Source organism: Monodelphis domestica, chromosome 2 (assembly GCF_027887165.1).
Source record: "Monodelphis domestica isolate mMonDom1 chromosome 2, mMonDom1.pri, whole genome shotgun sequence".
In the NCBI taxonomy this organism is placed as follows: Eukaryota; Metazoa; Chordata; class Mammalia; order Didelphimorphia; family Didelphidae; genus Monodelphis; species Monodelphis domestica.
In genome coordinates, this window is record NC_077228.1 from 14,798,690 (window position 1) to 14,816,604 (window position 17,915).

The 17,915-nt window shown below is 47.8% G+C and overlaps 1 protein-coding gene across 1 annotated transcript in view; it reads left to right on the forward strand.

Annotated features, from left to right (window-relative positions):
• The window catches only part of KANK4 (KN motif and ankyrin repeat domains 4), a 120,130-nt gene that overhangs the window by 68,193 nt on the left and 34,022 nt on the right, over positions 1 to 17,915 (forward strand). Inside the window, exon 2 of the mRNA XM_056814119.1 lies at positions 17,698 to 17,783. Coding sequence (XP_056670097.1) covers positions 17,768 to 17,783 — 16 coding nt within the window. The 5' untranslated portion in view covers positions 17,698 to 17,767. The remainder of the gene's footprint in view (positions 1 to 17,697; positions 17,784 to 17,915) is intronic.

Here is a 17,915-nt window from a genome sequence, read left to right on the forward strand (position 1 = left end):
CATGTGATTCTGGCCAAGTTGCTTCCCCTCTCTCTGCCTCAGTTTCCTCATCTGTAAAATGGGGGTGATATTAGCATCTACCATACAGGGTTGTTATGAAAATCAAATGAGATAATATCTGTGAAAAGCACTTAGAACAGTGCCTAGCACACAGTAGGTGCTCTATAAATGCTTGTTCCCTTCCCTTCCCCTTCCCAGCATGAAGTAGGGTAATGAGGTTTCAGAAAGGAAAATGAGGCAGGTGCAACTGTGACAAGGGCTTCAAATGCTGAAGAAGAGGCTGCACTTCATGCTGGAGGCCAGAGGGAGCACCAGGCTCCTCCAGAGGGATGGACACTTGGCCAGCCCCCCCCCCCCCCCCCCCCCCCCCCCCCCCCCCGTTTTAGGAAGGTGAACAGGAGGCTTCCTGAGTTCGGTGATAGAAAGGCTGGCCAGGGAGACCAAATGAAATTGCTGCAATAATCCAAGGGAGGGGAGGGGAGGGGAGAGCCCAGATTTTGGAGGGAGGAGCCAGGAGAGAGAGGGGGGTGAGGATGGCCCCAGGGTTGGTAAGAGGGTGAGTAGAGATGGGATGGTTCCCCTTATATGCGGAGGGGAGCTATGAGGAAGGCTGGATTGGAGGAAAAGGCAATGAGCCACAAAAGTGGGGAGCTGGAGAATCTGAGGGGACCCCAGCGGCCGCCTAGTCACAAAGCTTCAGCTTGTTTTCCCTGTGGCTTTGGCCAGTGCATTCACTTAGTCTCCAAGGACTTGCTTTCCCATCTATCAAATGGAGGTATTGGATGAGAGGACCTCAGTTTCTCTTCTTCCCTTTCTCTCCGAGGGGCTTTTAAGAGCGTGTTAGTGTTCACGAGACACTGTGCTGGACACAGAGGGTGCAGAGATGAGGGAGAAGGGACCCCTGCCTCGAAGGATCAGATGGAACATTCTGTAGACAAAGAAGTATAGATCATTCATAACCAGAGGCAGGTTACAAAGAAAGCAGAAGAGCTTGTAAGCTCGGCCAGAATCACTTGGAGACAGGATTCCAAGACTAGTTTTTGGTCATGGGACACTGAGGCTAGAAGGGATCTTAGAAGGTGGTGCCTCCCTTCCTCCTTCCATTCAACTGCAGGAAGTGGAGACCCAGAGAGGAATTGACTTGGCCAAAGTCACACAGCTGGCAAGAGCCAAAGAGGAGACTCAAACCCACACTGAGATCTTAGAAGAGGCAGGAGGATCCAGTGGAAGGAGTCCTGTGTGATCTTCAAGGAGTCATTTCATCATCCCTAGCCTTTGTTTCCTCATCTATAAAGTGGAAGGGCTAGATCAGACAGCCCGAGGTCTCTTTCTTCTAGTTCTGTGTTCCTAAAATGTGACATGTTTCACTTTCTTGGCATATTTATTTCATCAGATGTAAGCCTCTTGAGAGTAGGGACTGTCTTGTTTTTAGTCTGCTTGCTCTCAGCTCCTGGCCCTTAATAAACTTTTGGTTTAGGGTTAGGTGCACAGTAGGTGCTTAATAAGTATTTCATTTAGGGTTAGGTACACAGTAGGTGCTTAATAAATGTTTGTCATAGTAAGTACTTAAATGCTTGGTTTAGGGTTAGGCACATAGTAGGTGCTTAATAAGTACTTGATTTAGGGTTAGGTACACAGTAGGTGCTTAATTAATGTTTGATTGTCATAATAAGTACTTAATAAATGCTTGGCTTAGAGTTAAGCACAGTAGGTGCTTAATGCTTGATTTAGGGTTGTCACATAGTAGGTGCTTAATAAATGTTTGGCATAGTAGGTCCTTAACACAATTGCTTGGTTATTGAATGAATATTGAATGAGGACAGGCTATTTCCGTCTATTTTTGAGCTGGTGTGGGTCAGCTCCATGGCGAATCTTCGTCCTCGGGTCTCGGTTGGCCATTCCCCATTTTGGTCTCATAAACAGTGCCTCTGTAGCCATCTGTGCTCACGTAGCAGGTAGACTTTTGACAGCTCATGACAAAGGCCCAGAGGGGGAGGGGGACGGTCCTAGGCCCCCGAGGGGGTACCTGTAGGAGGCTGAGCCTGGGGGTGGGACCCCCTCAGCTCCACCCCTTCTCCCAGTTAGCGTCGGAGTGGAAAGTTCGGGAGACTCGTCTCGCTGAGCCTGCAGGAACAGCCCTTGGCGGCTCTCCTTGCCCCGATTGATTAAGCCTCGGAGCCCCCCATCCCCCTAAGCTTAGCTCCCGGCAGCTGCTGTCCCCTGGACCGCTTCCGCCCGTCTCCCCGGCTGCCACGGTCACTTGTGAGGCTGCGGCTGGCTCCCGGGGAGACAGCCCGAGATGGACGAGGAGGCTGCACGCAGCAGCAGCTCCTTTCCGGGCTCCAGAAGTCTCCGCTCCTCCTTGGCCCCCAGCCGCGCGTCATCCTCCAGAAGTCGCAGGGCTGAGCTGAGCTGCACTGAGGAGCTGGCCCGATAGATAGGCCGATCGTCCCCTGAGGAGAGCAGCACCAGCGCCTTCCTCCTTCTCGGTGCCCGTCGGGATTCGACTCGCTGCCTCGGTTCCCCGGGAAGGACAGATTGATGGGCCGCGGGCAGGTACAGCGCCCCGGAACTCACGCCGCCGGGTCTCCCCCAGGCAGTGGGCGGGGCTTCGTTTCCCGGTGAACGCCGCTGGGCAGGTGCGGGGATTCCTAGCAGGGGCTGGGGGCTCGCTCTGAGGCACTGTTGTAGTGGGGCGGGGATGGGGGGGGGAGGGGGAAGGAAGTTCCTTTCCGGCTGCATACCCAAGTGAAACTTTTTAAACTAAGCTACTTGCTCGGCTAGAAAGACTTTCGCTAATGAGCCTTAATGAGGAGGACGGAGGAATGAAGAGCCTCCTTGAGGCTTGGGCTAGCAGGGACGACCTCAAACCATGCCACAGCTTTGGTTCTCAGACTAGGGTGGGGCAGCGAGGAGCTGGAGTTCGCCGGACCCGGCTTCGAATCCTGCCAAAGCCCTTTCCTACCTTCGAAGGATCGGGCAGGTCCCTTCCCGAGCCTTTATCACCAACCTTATCTGAGCCCGTTTCCTATTCGGGAAAATGAAGGGATGGGACTGGGCAAACCGATAAAGGAACTGAGGACGGCCAAAGCGTTCCTTAAGCGCTCACAAGCCCTGATCTAAGCGTTTGGGGGATGGGAGGCCGGTCCGAACCTCCGCCCTCAGAGAGCTTTCATTCTAATGACGGAGAGTAGGAATGAGAGCGGGGGAGGGGACTCTAAAGTCCCCAGCTCCGAACGCAGGATGTCACGGTAGGTTATTGGGTCCTCCCAGCACAGGTTGCTAAATCTAAATGCAGTTATTGGATTTTAACTCCCCCCCTCCCCCCGTCCCTCAAGGGCTTTTATGCTGCCGTCGCCTTGCTGGGAACGAGCCACGCATTTATTAGGCTCCTACTGTGTGCTAAGCAGCTACAAAGATTATTATGCATCCGCTGGACGGCGACTTCCTTTTTGATCCCCTCTGTGTGTTTTGGGGGTGGGGTACAAAGGAGACCGCGAGGGCACCGGTCACCTGACGGAGCGAGGGCACACACCGCCGTTGGCACGCGCCGGGGCTCTTGGGCAGCAAGGCAGAGCAGCCTCCCTGGAAGCAGGACTGGGCTCCTGAGTCTGGGCCGCCGGCCGTGCTGGAGGGAGGAAGACGAGCAGGGAGCCTCGGCTCTAGCTCCGGCTTCCTTTCCCTCCCAAGGGGTAAAGCCATTGCTGCAATGCAGAAGAAAAGGAGAAGCGCGGCTCCAAAGTCTCGGGGCGACGGATTTAATGAGCTTGTGGTAATGTGGCACCGATCGACGGATTTAATGAGCTTGTGGTAATGTGGCACCGATGGGGTGGGGGGGGGGGGACGCGTTCTGGAGCGCCCGGGCTGCTGGCAGAGAGCGGCCTCAGGATCTTGGTGGGGAAGGGCTTTGGGGCGACGAGGCTGGGAGCCGGGGGGGGGGGGGGCCTGGGAGGGAGTGTCGAACCGCGCAGCCCTCCAGTCTCTCCCAAGTGGGCTGGCAGGCACGTGTCTAGGTGCTGGGCGCCCGGATTCTTTGGGGAGGGGCTGAGGGGCCGGGTGGGAACCTGTCGGGGGTAAATGGGAAACGAGGTGCCCGTGGGCTGCCCTGAGCCCATTGGGGTGACTCGGGCTTTTCCGAAAGCAGGGCGGGCACTACTTTGTGTCTGCGGGCAGCGAGAGGGCTTCGCCTGGCTCTGGTGCAGAAGCTGCTCCAATGTTTGATTTTGTGCTGTCGGCAGCTCCAAGGCTTCTTCCGGGCGGGCAGGCGGGCGGGCGAGGAAGCTGCTCTCCGAGCCAGGCTTTCTTTTAAAGAAAATCCGGGCTGCTGTTTGCTTTGGCTCGCCTCCTGCCCCACCACGAAATCCGGCATTTTTAATAATTGCCTAATAAAGGCGAAGGCTGGGGAGGACCGACCTGCCTGCGTGGGGGAGGGGCCGCCTTTGAAGAGAGGGTGGGGGGGGGAGGCGTCGGGCTTGGCTTTGTAGATGTGGTGAAACTGTTTGGAAAATGGGGGTCATTGCGGGGACCCCCGCCCTGAGGGAGGGCTCAGAGTGCCGCTGGAGTGGGTCTTTGCGCCGCCTGTGGGAGCTTGGGACGCCCTTGCTGCCCTCCTCCCTGTGAGCACCGAGTAGGGGTGCATGAATGATGGCGACGGGGCTCAGCACGGCTAATGTTCATTTCTGTGAAGTGTGCTGTGAGCCTGGGAGCACCCTGAGCTGATTCCGATGCTGGGGGGCGGGGAGCGGGGAAGCATGTGGCGAGACTGGGCTGGTGGATAGAGAAGCACAGGGAGAATAAGGCCAACGAGGTGCCCCGGGGGCTAGAACACTGGCTTCCGAGTCAGGAAGGCCAACCTCAGACACTTGTCCACTGTGTGATGTAGGAAAATTGTTCAACCTCTGTCTGTCTCAGTTTCCTCAGCTGTAAAATGGGAAAGATAACTGCATCTACTTTCCACTATGTGGTGAAAATCAATGAGATAAATGGAAAACACTTAGTATAGTGCCTGGCACATAGTAGGTGCTCAATACATCTTCCTTCCCTTTCTCAGCAAGATGTATCTCAGACTCTTCCTAGTGTGACCCTGGACAGTCACTAAAGTTCTGTCTGCCTCAGTTTCCTCATCAGTGCAAAGAAACTGATGAGATGGGGTTGTTGTGGCAAACCTTAAAACACAAGCTCTTAAAAGGAGGGTGGGGGCAATCTGGGTGGCTCGGTGGATTGAGAATCAAGCCTAGAGATGGGAGGTCCTGGGTTCAAATTTGACCTGATAGTCCCTAGCTGTGTGACCCTGGGCAAGTCACTTTACCCCCATGGCCTAGCCCTGACCACTCTTCTGCCTTGGAGCCATTACACAGTATTGATTCTAAGATGGAAGATGAGGGTTTAAAAAAAAAAGGACCAGGGAAGCAGGTTGGGTCACACAAATGATCAGCAACCTGGCAGCCCGGGCAGGCTGATTGACCGGATCTTTGCCCCTTATTTTCTCAGTCCCTTGGATTTTGGTATTCCACTGACACCCTGGTTCCAGCCCCGTCTTCAGTTCTGCTGGCCCTGCCTTTTCTGCCCCAGTCGGATCAATTAATGTTGATCACAAATATATATGTATATAACATTAAAAATATACATACCAGTATACACATAACAAGTAACATGGATAATGGGAGAGACAACATGCAAACAAGCACCCACACACCCACCACAAAGCAAGTTCTTGCAGAATGAAGGAGGGAAATGATTCACCAAGAGGAGGCACTGGAATTGGAAGCTCAGGAGGAAAAGAAGGGACTTAAAGGAAGCCAAGGAGGTCAGGGAGAACCGTGATAAAGCACCTACTATGTACCATCCGGTCATTCGCTTTATTTTCTTTTCAGTTCCAAACTTCTATGCCCTTTTCTTGGGGGCGATACACCGTGGGACGAGGGTGCAGGGAAGGATGGCTGATGGAGGCTGCCAGGAGGGAAGGTGGGCAGTCGACACCCAGCAGAAGGTTCAGGGCATCCTTCAGCTTATCCCGCAGCTCTTGTTCCTGTATAGACCTGTTAAAGAGCCCCGTTAGTGGCTCCATTCCTTCCCTACTGTTACACGACATACACACGTCATCCCATTGGATCGTCTTGCCTAGACTTAGTGGTGGGAGCTTCCAGTAGTCTCAAAGATGAGACTCAGAGAAATGAAACTGAAGGTAATAAGGCAAGTAGTGGAGTTGAGACGGGGCAGCGAGGTGGATCAGTGGAGTCTGGAGTCAGGAAGACCTGAGTTCAGACCTTCCCTCTGAGCCTACCAGCAGTCTCTCCTGCTGGAAGCTTGTTCACCCCTACTTTGCCTGCTGTCTTTCTCCTAGCCTGGGAGCTCCTGGATGGCAGGGACTGCCTCTTGCCTCTTTTATCTCCAGCTCTTAGCACAGTGTCTGGCACACAGTAGGAGCTTAAGCAATGTATATTGGCTGATGCACCTTTTTTTAAGCCTTCATGTCCTGCTCAGCACATAGTAAGGGTTTGGCTTACTTGGTCCTGGTGCCCACGGACTGGGCAGGCTTTTGTTCAGTTTATTTCTTAAGGGCTCCAGGAGGCCGGGGTCACAGCCATAGCTGGGGAGCAGGGACCAGAAGTACATGTCTCGCTCATTCAACAAACGCTTCTGAATTGTCCATGTTTAATTGCCAGGTATTAGACAAGGAACTAGGGATAGAGACATGGGCAGCACCGGCCCTAGCCCAAAGGGCTTCCGTTTTGCTTGGAAGAAGAGGAGAGTCTTTCAGAATCTCTGGTGTTCTCTGCTGTGTCTCTCACTCCATCTTAGTCTTCATCATGCCCCTCACTCACTCTCTCTCCCCTTTTCTCCATGTGTGTGCATGTGTATGTAGCCAGAGCAGTTACAGGGTCATTTTCAGGGTGGGTAGAGCTCAAACCACAGAGGCAATCCTGAAAGGCTTCATGTAAGAAGTGGCCCCTGAGCTGAGCTTGGAAGGAAGCTGGTATTCTGCAAGGCAGCGGGGAGAAGGGAGGGCATTCCAGGGGTGGAAGATGGCCTTGGAATCTTGGGCCCTTGTAAAAGGAAAAATAGAAAATGAGCCCTTTTTAGTCAGGTCCCAAGTGATGCAAATGACTCGTTATTAGAGATGATCAATCAGCTCTGCAAAGGCTCCCCTGTTGGCCCTGTCCTTGCAGGGACATGAAGATGGCCTGGATGGTGGGGAATGAGAGGGAGAAATCTTAATATTCTTCTCCCAGGCTCGCCAAAGGAGCAGAAACATTGATTTGACTTGCAGAGGCCGGCGGAGTTGTGAGCTGTTTTTCAATCAGGCCATTGGAGCACCGTGTGTATGGCTAAGAAATGCTCACAGGGCAGATCACTGTTAGGTGCTGGCTCTGGGGACTGGCCTCGCTGGAGGCAGTGTGGTGCAATGGGGAGAGCATGGAATATGAAGGCAGAAAAATGAACTTCCATTTGACCCCTGAGGGGAACCTCCCAGAGGGCAAGCAGGGTCTCCCCTTTACCTTATAGCCCCAGAGCCTAGCACATAACAGCTGTCATAAATGTGTTTAAATGCTTGATTGAAGTTGACCTGCCCTCCAGGGCTCAGTTTCCTTCTCTGAAAATGAAGGCTCTTAAATGGGCTCTGTGAGCCTGCCTTTTGAAGTGGGCAGGTGTGGATTTCTCTTTATGTCCCTTTATTGTTTCTAGATTATGAAATTATTTTAATAAAATGTTAAAATATTAACATCAATTAATAGATATTAATTGTATTGATTAAATTATTGAATAGAAGTATAGTTAGTAATATTCATCCATACACTAATTATTATATTAATGTTTATATAATAGTATAGATTATGTGTCTATTTATTCTTTCTTTTTATTTTTTTTAAAACCTTACCTTCGTCTTAGAATTAATACTGAGTATTGGTTCTAAGGCAGAAGAATGGTAAGAGCTAGGCAATGGGGGTTAAGTGACTTGCCCAGGGTCACCCAGCTAGGAAGTTTCTGAGGTTAGATTTGAACCCATAACCTCCCGTCTCTGGGCCTGGTTCTCAATCCACTGAGCCACCCAGCTGCCCCCCTATTCTATATTTATATTATATATGTATATATTTTAAATCCTTATCTTCTGTCTTAGAATCTCTATAAGTATCTATTCCTAGGCAGAAAAGTATTAAGGGTATTTCAGATGTGGAAGATGGCTGTGGAATCTGGGACTTGTTTCCTTCAAAATCTCTTTGGGGTTAAGTGACTTGCCCACAGTCATACATCTAGACAGTGTTTGAATTCAGTTTTGATCCCAGGTCCTCCCAACTCTACGCCTAGCACTCTGTCTGTTGTGCTACCTAACTGCCTCTAAATATTTTGATTCCTACATTTAAATATAATTAGTTTCCCTTTAATTCTGTGTATTTAAAACATTTTTAGAAGGCTTCACCAGACTCCTGGCCTTCCTTCCATGAAGGGGTGGCCCTTCTCCAGCTGTTGGTCCCTTCTATTATCTCTGCTCTCCCGCTATACTCTTCCATCTCTTCCTGTCTCCTGACTGCCTCCCTGCTGCCTACAAATTTGTCCTTTTGTCCTCTATCCTCAAAACCCTTCATTCGATCCTTCCATCCCCTCTAAGTGCTGCCCTTTATCTCTCCTCTCTTTCTTGACTCTTTGCAATGTTATCACACTCTCTGGCTGGAAAGTCTAGAAGAATGTGGCTTTTTAGCTACATCTTTCAACTGAAATTGTTCTCTCCAGGCCAATGATTTTTTTTTTAAACTTTTACCTTTTGTCTTAGAATCGATATCAGTTTCAAGGAAGAAGAGCAGTAAGGAGGGTCAGAAGATAGAGAGCCAGGCACTCCTGGGTTCAAATCTGATCTCAGACTCAACTTAGCTATGTGACCTTGGGCAAGTCACTTAAGTCGATTGCCTAGCTTGAATTGCACTTCTGCTTTGGAAACAATACTTAGTATTAATTCTAAGGTCGAAGGTAAAGGTTTTTAAAAAACCCAAACCAACCTTTCTTAAGCACTTACTATATGCCAAAGCATTAGGAGTACAGGAAAGAGGTAAAAAAGATGGTGCCTGCCCTCAAGGAGCTTACAGTCTAATCAGTAAACTCCAGTGACTCACTATTAGCTCTAAGATTAAATATAATATCCTCTGGTTGGGGATATTAACATCTTTTACAACCTAGACCCTTCCTCCCTTTCTAGCTGTCTTACACCCCTGCATACTCCCTGAGCAAAGCCCTACTTGCCTTCTTGTTCTTCCTCATATGCGACACTCTATGTCTTTTCCCTTGCTTGGAATGCTCTCCCTCCTCAACTTCACTTCCCAGCTTCCCTGGCTTCCTTTAAGTTTCATCTAAAATCCTACCTTATGCAAGAGGGCATTCCTAGTTCTTCCCCCAGCTCCGCACTGCTAGTGTCTTTCCTTGGGAGACCCTGGATCTATCTTGCATGGCCCTAGTTGTTTGCATGTTGTCTCCCCATTAGAATGTTAGCTCCTTGAGGGCAATGACAGTCTTTTGTCATTCTTTATCCCCAAGTTCTTATAAATTCTTTAAATTTAAAAATTAATATCTTTTGTTTGTATGTTACCAGAATTTCTCCTAGTATTGTTTCCCTTTTCTTCGAGAGAGCCATCCATGGAACAAATCATATTTTTAAATAAAAGAAAATAAGGAAGAAGGGACAAAATCAGCATAGATGGTCAAGACATAAAAAAAGTCAGAAATGTATGCAATATTCCATACCTGTGACCCTCCCACCTCTGCAAAGAAACAAAGGGAAAGTGTTTTCTCATGTATAGTGCTTTCTCTTTGGAGACATGCTTGCTCTTTGGAATTTTTTCAGCATTCTCTTTTTATTGGTTATAGTGGTTCTTTCCATTTATTTGGTTCCAGTCATATATGATGGGTTTGCTTTTTTGGCTTTGCCTACATCACTTTGCATCAGATAGTCTAAATCTTTCCATGCCTCTCTGTGTTCATCACGTTTGTCATTTATTGTGGCACAGTAACATTCCATTATGTAAATGAACCACACTTTACTTAGCCATTCTTTTATCCATGGGTATCTACTTTGTTTCTAATTCCCTGCTTTCACAAAAGCACTGCTACAAATATTTTTAGGTATAAAGGAGCTTTCTTCTTTTAATGACTTCTTTGGAATATCTATCTACCAGTGTCATCTCTGAATCAGAGAGTATGGGCATGCCAGTTATTTTATTTTCATAATTTAAAATTGCTTTCCAAAATGGTTGAAATGATTCGCAGCTCCACCAACCATGCACCCGTGTGTCTATCTTCCAGCCACCCTTCCAGCAGTGAAAAGGCCCATCTTTGCCAATTTACTGGTTGTTCAGCAAACCTCAGAGTGGTATGGATTTGCATTTCTCTTGGTAGTGATTTTATTAACAATCATGAGACTATTCATATTTTGTCATTCTTCTTTTAATAACTTTTTTTATTCAACTCTTGGGGAATGGCCTAAGAATACTTGTTGATTTGACTTGATTTGAATCTCTGGACAAATGATCTCTAAAGTTTTTTCCTGTTTTAGATACTATATTTACTAGCCCATCTTTTCCCCAGGATAGGTATGATCTTGTTTTGAGACCCCGGACTCTTTTCATTTCCCATTCCAAACACTTGCCAAGTCTTGGCCTTTCTGTCTCTACACCATCATTTCCACAGAGCTGAATTTCAATTGTTTTATTGTGCTTTCCATTTATGTTGTTGTAGTCATAGTACATATTATTTTCCTGTTTTGCTTCAGTCCATGTAAGTCTTCCCATCTTTCTTTGTAGCCATCATTTCTTATGGCATGATAATATTTATCTGTCAATAACAGTTATTAGTGATTCTCAGGTCTATGCATCCAGCCATAGTTGGATATATAGATTCTGTCCCACATCACCAGCTGCTTATTGGACTTCTAAAACTGGTCATTATGTAGACATTTCAAGGAGATTGCATTTGGTCAATTTTTATCAATTATTTTATCAATTACATGTAATAACAAATTTCCACCTAAATTCTCCAGTTATATGGTCCAAATTGCCTGTCTCCCATTCGTCCCCCATCCTGGAACTGGCAAGTCATTTGATCTGAGTTATATGTGTATTATCGTGCAAAACATATTTCCATATTGTTCATTCCTGTATGAGAATGATTTTGTAAACCCAAACCCCAAGATAAAAACCCAGATAAATGATAGTGGAAAGTCGTATGCTTTGATCTGCATTCTGACTCCAGCAGTTCTTTCTCAGGAGGTGGAGAGCATCCTTTGTCATGGCTCACTGCATTGCTGAGAGGAGCCACGTCTTTCCCAGTTGATCAGTCCACATTATGGCTCTTACTGTGCACTGTGTTGTCCCGGTTCTGCAGATTTCACTCTGCATCAGTTCACGTAGCTCTTTCCAGCTTTCTGAAATCATCCCATTCATCATTTCTTCATGGAGCTATTTCAAAGCCAACATGTCCAAGGCAAAATGAATTCTCTTTTCTCCCAACCACCCCCACTTTGAAGCCCAGGGGTGGTAGCTTTGGGGCCCCAAATGAGGAAGGCATTTGTCACAGGATGTTTGCTGTACAAACATGGCCATTTTGGGGGACAACAGCTGGGGCTCTCCCAGAAAGATGCTCCCACTGGGCCCACACTCAAAGATGAAATGTGAAAGCTTCTCACAGGTTTGGCAGGGTATCCCTGGCCAGCTCTCGTGGCTGTAGAGCTTAGGAGAGAGCCAAGGAGAAGGGATACATGTGGGGGCCAGGTTTAAGCTCTAAGAAGCTATTTCAACTGAAAACTGGTTTTGTGGTGAAATGAATACTGGAGGATCTGAGTTCAAATTTCGGCTCTATGAGTTCCTTGGTGCCTTATTTGGTAACTCAGTGGAATAGTAGATAGAGTATCAGCCTTGGAGGAAAGACGTGTTCGATTCTTATCTCCCACCCTGGGCAAATCACTTAGCCTGTATCAACCTCATCTGTAAAATGGGGATGATAGTCACCTAGGATTGTTGGAAGATAACATGTGAAGGGCTTTGTAGACTTTAAAGTGCCATGTAAACGCTAGCTATTATTATTATCATTATTTGTAAAACGAAGGAGTCGGACAAGATCATTTCCTAGATTTCTTCTCCAATCAGTGACCCTTTTTTCATTTCTCCTCAGGGAAAGTGAATAACAAGCATGTTGTAAGCCTTAAAGGATGATAGAAAAAGGAATTATCGTTACTCCCTTTGTAGCCCTGCTCCCTCTCACAAGGCTTTCTGCCCAGCAAACACTCAGTAAAGAATTCCGGAGTGGACACATAAATCATGCAGTTGTTCATTTATTCAGCTAACATTTAGGAAGGATTGTCCCATGCAAAACCTTGTTAGATACCACAGATACAGAGACAGCGATGACAGAGGCTTTGTTTACTGATAACACACACATCAGCTCAGAGAAGATTTATTACAGAGCTTCAGTAATGCTCAGTGTGGGGTCCAGTTCATAGGATTTCAAGCAGGATCCTTTCATCTTATAGTTGAGGAAACCGAGGCTTCAAGATGGCAAATGACACGTCCAAGGTCACCAAATAGTAAGGAGCAGAGCTGGGACTTAAAAAAATATATTTTTTCAACAATTAAGTTTTTTATCCCTATTCCTATCCTTCCCTACCTTCTAGGGGGAAAAAAAAGAAAGAAAAAGAAAGCATTTGTAACAAATAAATATAGTTAAGGAAACCAAATTCCTATCTCAGTCATGGTAAAAAAAACAAACAAACATGGGCCTCCTGCTTATTGGTCCTTCTCCCCTCTGTCAGGAGGAAGGTGTATTTTTCCCGATTAGCCCTCCGGAAGAGTGATTGATCATTGTGTTGACCAGAATTCTGTAGTGTTTCACAACTGTCCACAACTGAGAGAACTTACCTTTTCTTCTATTTTTCAACTTGTGGGCTTTGTTTTGATATTCCTTCTTGTCTCCAGCATCGTTAACTTCTGTTTGGTTGTGTGGGTCAAGCTCTGTACCTCCAGGGTAAAGCAGATCATTCTCTTTCCAGGTATCTCCTCCATCACTCCTTTCTTTCCCCCTCTGTTTCTTTCCTCTGTTGCATTTCATTTGCAACATAATTTCAAGTCTTTCTTGAAACACTTTTCTTTTAGGAATTCTACTTGTGGGCTTCTTTTGGTTTGTTTTGGGCGAGCTGTCATTCTCTTGGGTTCTTTGTTGATGGGTATTTTGGACGCTTCTCTTGTATCTTGTCTTGGGGCATCATTGGCATCAGTGGCGTCATAGTGCTTTATCCATTTTTGTGGACTCCTCCTTTCCGTGATCTGCCCTACCTGAAGGCTTGGGGGCCGCGTTGTGATCCAGGCTCTTCTAGAAAATGACTCCTCTTTTACCCTTCTCTCTCTGCTGAAGGACTGAATGTAGGATCAGGTCTGTGTTCCCACCCTACCAACCTAGCTGGGAGCTCTGGCCCCCCTTGGAGACCCCTTTTGCTGCTGATTCAAATGTTGGCTCATTCATTTTCCAGAGTTCTTGCTCTGGACATTTGTCCATTGATTTGAATTCATTATTTGGAACTGGAAAGAAGATGCTCTGTAATTCCTCCTTTGACTTTCTAGTCATTTTCCAATTGGACATTCTTCTTAGAATTATAGGAACAATGGTGGGAGGAACTGGGTGGCCCTGGCTCCTTTGACTCCACCACCTTGGCTCAGCCTTGCAGAGCAGGAATTTAAAGCCAAGAGTTCTGACTGTGAAATAGCATGGTGTAGTCAAAAGAGCACTGACCTTGGAGTCACAGAACCTGAGTTCAAATCTTGACTCGGCCACACTTTCTGTGTGATCTTGGGCAAATTATGAACCCTCCCCAAGCCTTAGTTTCCTCTCATCTAAAATGAGAGTGTTGAAGTTGAATTCTAAGATCTTATAGATCTAAATCTATGATCCCATAACTCCAAATTAAATCTCTTTTCATTTGCCAACTTCTAGAGAGATTTCCAACCTTGCCTTCCCAATGGAACCCTACCAAATCATTCCTCCATTCCATGATCAGCCAAAGTGTCCTTTCTGAGGGCTTTAGTCTATCCTCCCTGTTCATCAGAGCCAATGACTTTCTAGTTGTCTTTTCTGGTCTTTGGTTTACTCTCCTCCTATTTCCTATGCTGCTGTAGGGTCTGTCCATTATTTTTCCCTCTTCCATTCCCACCACTTGCACCTTCTGCTTGTCCACTGTTCTAATCATGAGATCAGAAATCATAGACCCTAGAATTTAGAGTTGGAAGAGCTTGGTGGAATTCCTCAAACACGTTTCCTCCTACTGCTGGGGAATCGTCGCTAGTCAGCTTGTCCATCGTGTGTGCGGTTACCATCATAAACAGCCGACTTCTAGGATGACCGTGGCAAGAGGGACCGCATGGAATTGTTTATGATCGGGAAGAGGATGGGGAATGGATTGGAACTGTGGGGGAAATTTATGGTCAAGACTTGAGACTCGAGAATTCAGCCTCCAGGACGATATAAATGATAGCGGATATCATCCGGCCTCCAAGGCTCAGTTTCTCTGCTCTGAACCCAGCAGGTGAAAGTCATCCCAAGCAGAACTTGCTCTGCAGGACTGGCATTCTCTGGTCTCCATCATGTCACTAATTGAAATAGCAATGCAAATTTTGCAGCTGTTTGCCTTTCGGCTCTTTTAAAAAGTATCCATTTGGTTTTTTATTTCCCTATCTGGGTAGATAGTTTGCGAGTAGCCAGTGAGCCCATCATTATGACACGGGGAAGGTGTCCTTGTTAACAGGAATGCTGACTCTGGGTATCTCCAATTGGGTATTCATCAATCACAGAATGTCATCACCAAAAGGGACCTCGATACCTAGTCTCACTCCCCCGTTCTATAGAAGCGGGAAATAGAGTTCAGAAAGATTCAGGATATTTAAGATCCCGTAGAACTGGAAATTGGAGCTGGGTCTTCTCTCTGATGTGGCGCCCAGTGGTTTCTCTCCTCCGCCATGTTAAATGCCCAGTATGTGTATAGAGAAACATCACGGAGCTGGGGAAATAGTGTTGGAAAGCAGGCAGAGCAGATGGGGTTCGGGAAGACTCAAATTCACATCCTGACATGGACATCTATCACCTTGGACAAGCCAATTAATCTCACTGTGCCTCAGTTTCTTTATCTGTAAAATTGAAGGGAACAGTCCAGCACTCTCCATTGTGCCACCTGGCATCCAGACCAGAAATTCCTGATTTCAGATCTCACTTTTGACGTCTGCCCTATTACCTTGGATGCTTCATTTCTCCGTGTTCTAAGTCACCCTCAGTCTATATATTTCAGTGACAGTACACTGGTCAAGGGAGTTTCTTCATTGGTGAGCTCCCTGTACCCATAAATCACAGGAGCTGAACCAATTCCTGCCCAATTGATAGGATTGTTGTGACAAAATCACTTTGTAAACTGACATGATCTTCCTCTTCCTCCTCTTCCTCGTTGTCACAGGAGTCAGAGTTCCCATGACCATTGACCTAGAGTCCTCCCAGGCACTGGAGGCCCCAGACACAGTTATGTTTGGGGGGTGAGGGGCACACGCCAAGCCATCAGAGAATGATAGATGCCAGGGCAAAACAAAGCCCTGGGATCAGGGGAGGCCATGGGAATGCTCAGCCTGGAGAAGAGAAGGCCGAGCAGGGGATGGGATCTCAGACCTGAAGTTGGAGGCAAATGCAGACCCTCTCCAGTCCCACCTCCATCCTGTAAGGAAAAGGATGAGGAAGTTGATGCCCACAGAGGCTGCGACTTGCCTAACATCACACAGATAGTGTCCAAGCAGAATCTGAACTCAGCTCTTCTGACTCCATGGCCAGGGTTTTTGTTCAAATCAAGCATGAAATACTTAATTTTTGTTGGTCCCCAAGCCGAGTGGGGGACATACAGGAACATCTACAGGTAGGTTCACAATAGAATACAAAGTAAACATTGACTCTAAGAGAGGGAGGGAGGGTGCCAGCCATTGGACGACGGGCACGATATGGACTCACAGTCAGCCTTCGGTGGCTGTTCTCCGCCTCATTGATGTCCTCCCTAAACGGTGGTTCCCAGGACTAAGCGCTGCTCCAGAGGAGAAGAGCAGAGCCCCACGGGACGATCCCCTTCCTGCTCTGGGAAGCCGCCTCTCCCGAGGCTACAGTAAACTGGGTGCTCCCTGGGCCTTCCCAGTCCCCTCTGGGTTTCTTCAATCCACACCCAGGACAGTTTCCACCTTTGCTGACCAGCTTCGCCATCATGGGAGGGAACAAGCTGTTCTCTTCTGTGTGCCTCAAACCTGACTCTCCCCCAACCACTTCTCAGCTGGGATGCAAAATCTGAGGAAATGAGCCCCCTCAGGAGTCAGATGTGAATCACTCAGGCGGTGAGCAGTCCAGTGTAGAATCAAGCAGATGCCAGTGTAAACTCTGGAGACCCCTTAGCATCCCCTGCCTCCAGGAGCATTTCCAAAGCCGGGTGCTGGGTAGGCATTTCAGTTCTGTATCCTGCGGTTTTTTCTGATTTCTGGTTTTAGTTAGTTTTTTTTAAAGCTGTCTAAACAATTCAGCAGAAGCCACAAACATTTTTGATTAGTTGGTCAACATTTATTAAGCACCTACTGTGTGCCAGATGCCATACCAAGGGCTAGGAGACGAATGCAAATAGAAAAGCTGTCCCTGCCCTAAAGAAGCTTATATTCTCATGGGAGAAGATGATGCATAAAAGAGAGCTAGAATGGAACCTCCATGGAGGTTCTAGGAGGAGCCTCCTGATTAGAGATGGGCGATAACCTATGGGAGGAAGCCCTAGAACGAAGGGGTGTCTGGAAACTTTCCCGAGGAAGCTGGGACTTTAGCTGGGATTTGAAGGAAGGAGAGAATTCCAGGAGGGGGGCCAGCAGAGGGAGGGTTGTTCCTGCCTCTTTATCTTTCGTTCAGTTGTGTTTTGGACAGAGATGACTAGATTTGGCTCTTGATCAGAGAAGGGAGGAGGGTGGCGAATCTGGGTGAGTCGAAGGATGACTATACTAGAGAAATTGGGAAGATCCTTGGGCTTGGGGGAAAGACAATGCATGTTGAAGGTTTGCTAGCTGCAGGACTTCCCATTAGTAAGAGAGAAAAAGAATATTCAGAAGAGAAAAAGAATTGTCATGCGGTCGTGCGTTTCCCACCTCCATATCTTTCCACGTGTGGTCCTCCCTCCCTCCCTCCTCAGTGCCCAAATACACCTCTGGGAACCCTTGGGCGCCATCTCCCTCACAGCCCCCATAAGGCCTCCCCCCCCCCCCCCGTGTTAACTCTTTCATCCTCTGAAATAACTGAATTATTTCTCATGGAGGGTGTATGTTCTTGGTGGCAAACGTGTTGGGTCTCCCCAGTGGACTGCAAGCTCCCTGAGGGCAAGGACTGTTTCATTTTGTCTTTTGTCCCTGGTGCCCGCTACACGATCGGCACTTCATAAAGCTCGTCCATGTGAGCTTGTTGTTCTTTTGCATCCCCTCGTTGTTCGTCATGATGCATGATGGGTAGATGGTACTTCAGGGTTGGGTGAATCGGACGCATCCTTTCAAGGATGATGCGATGATGCCCTTCGTCCTTCCATGGAAGATGGGCCGCCAATTGCTTCTGGGCCTTTTGTTTCCCCAACGTCAAGTGGGGCTCCATTGACTACCCCTCTGACTTGTGTCTTGTTGCTTTCAGAGCTTGGTGACCGCGCCGAGGACTCATCTAATGAGGAGACCCTGAGAGGCTGCCCTTCGGAGCCCTGAAGATGGAGAAGACCGAGGGTAGGCGGCTTGTTTTCTCACTTCCCCCATGAAAGGAGCCAGCCTGCTGCTGGACAGCGTCTGGCTTGCCATCAGTATGTAGAGTTCTCTAAGGGAAGCCAACGTCTTTCTGTAACAGTTAAAATTAGCTTC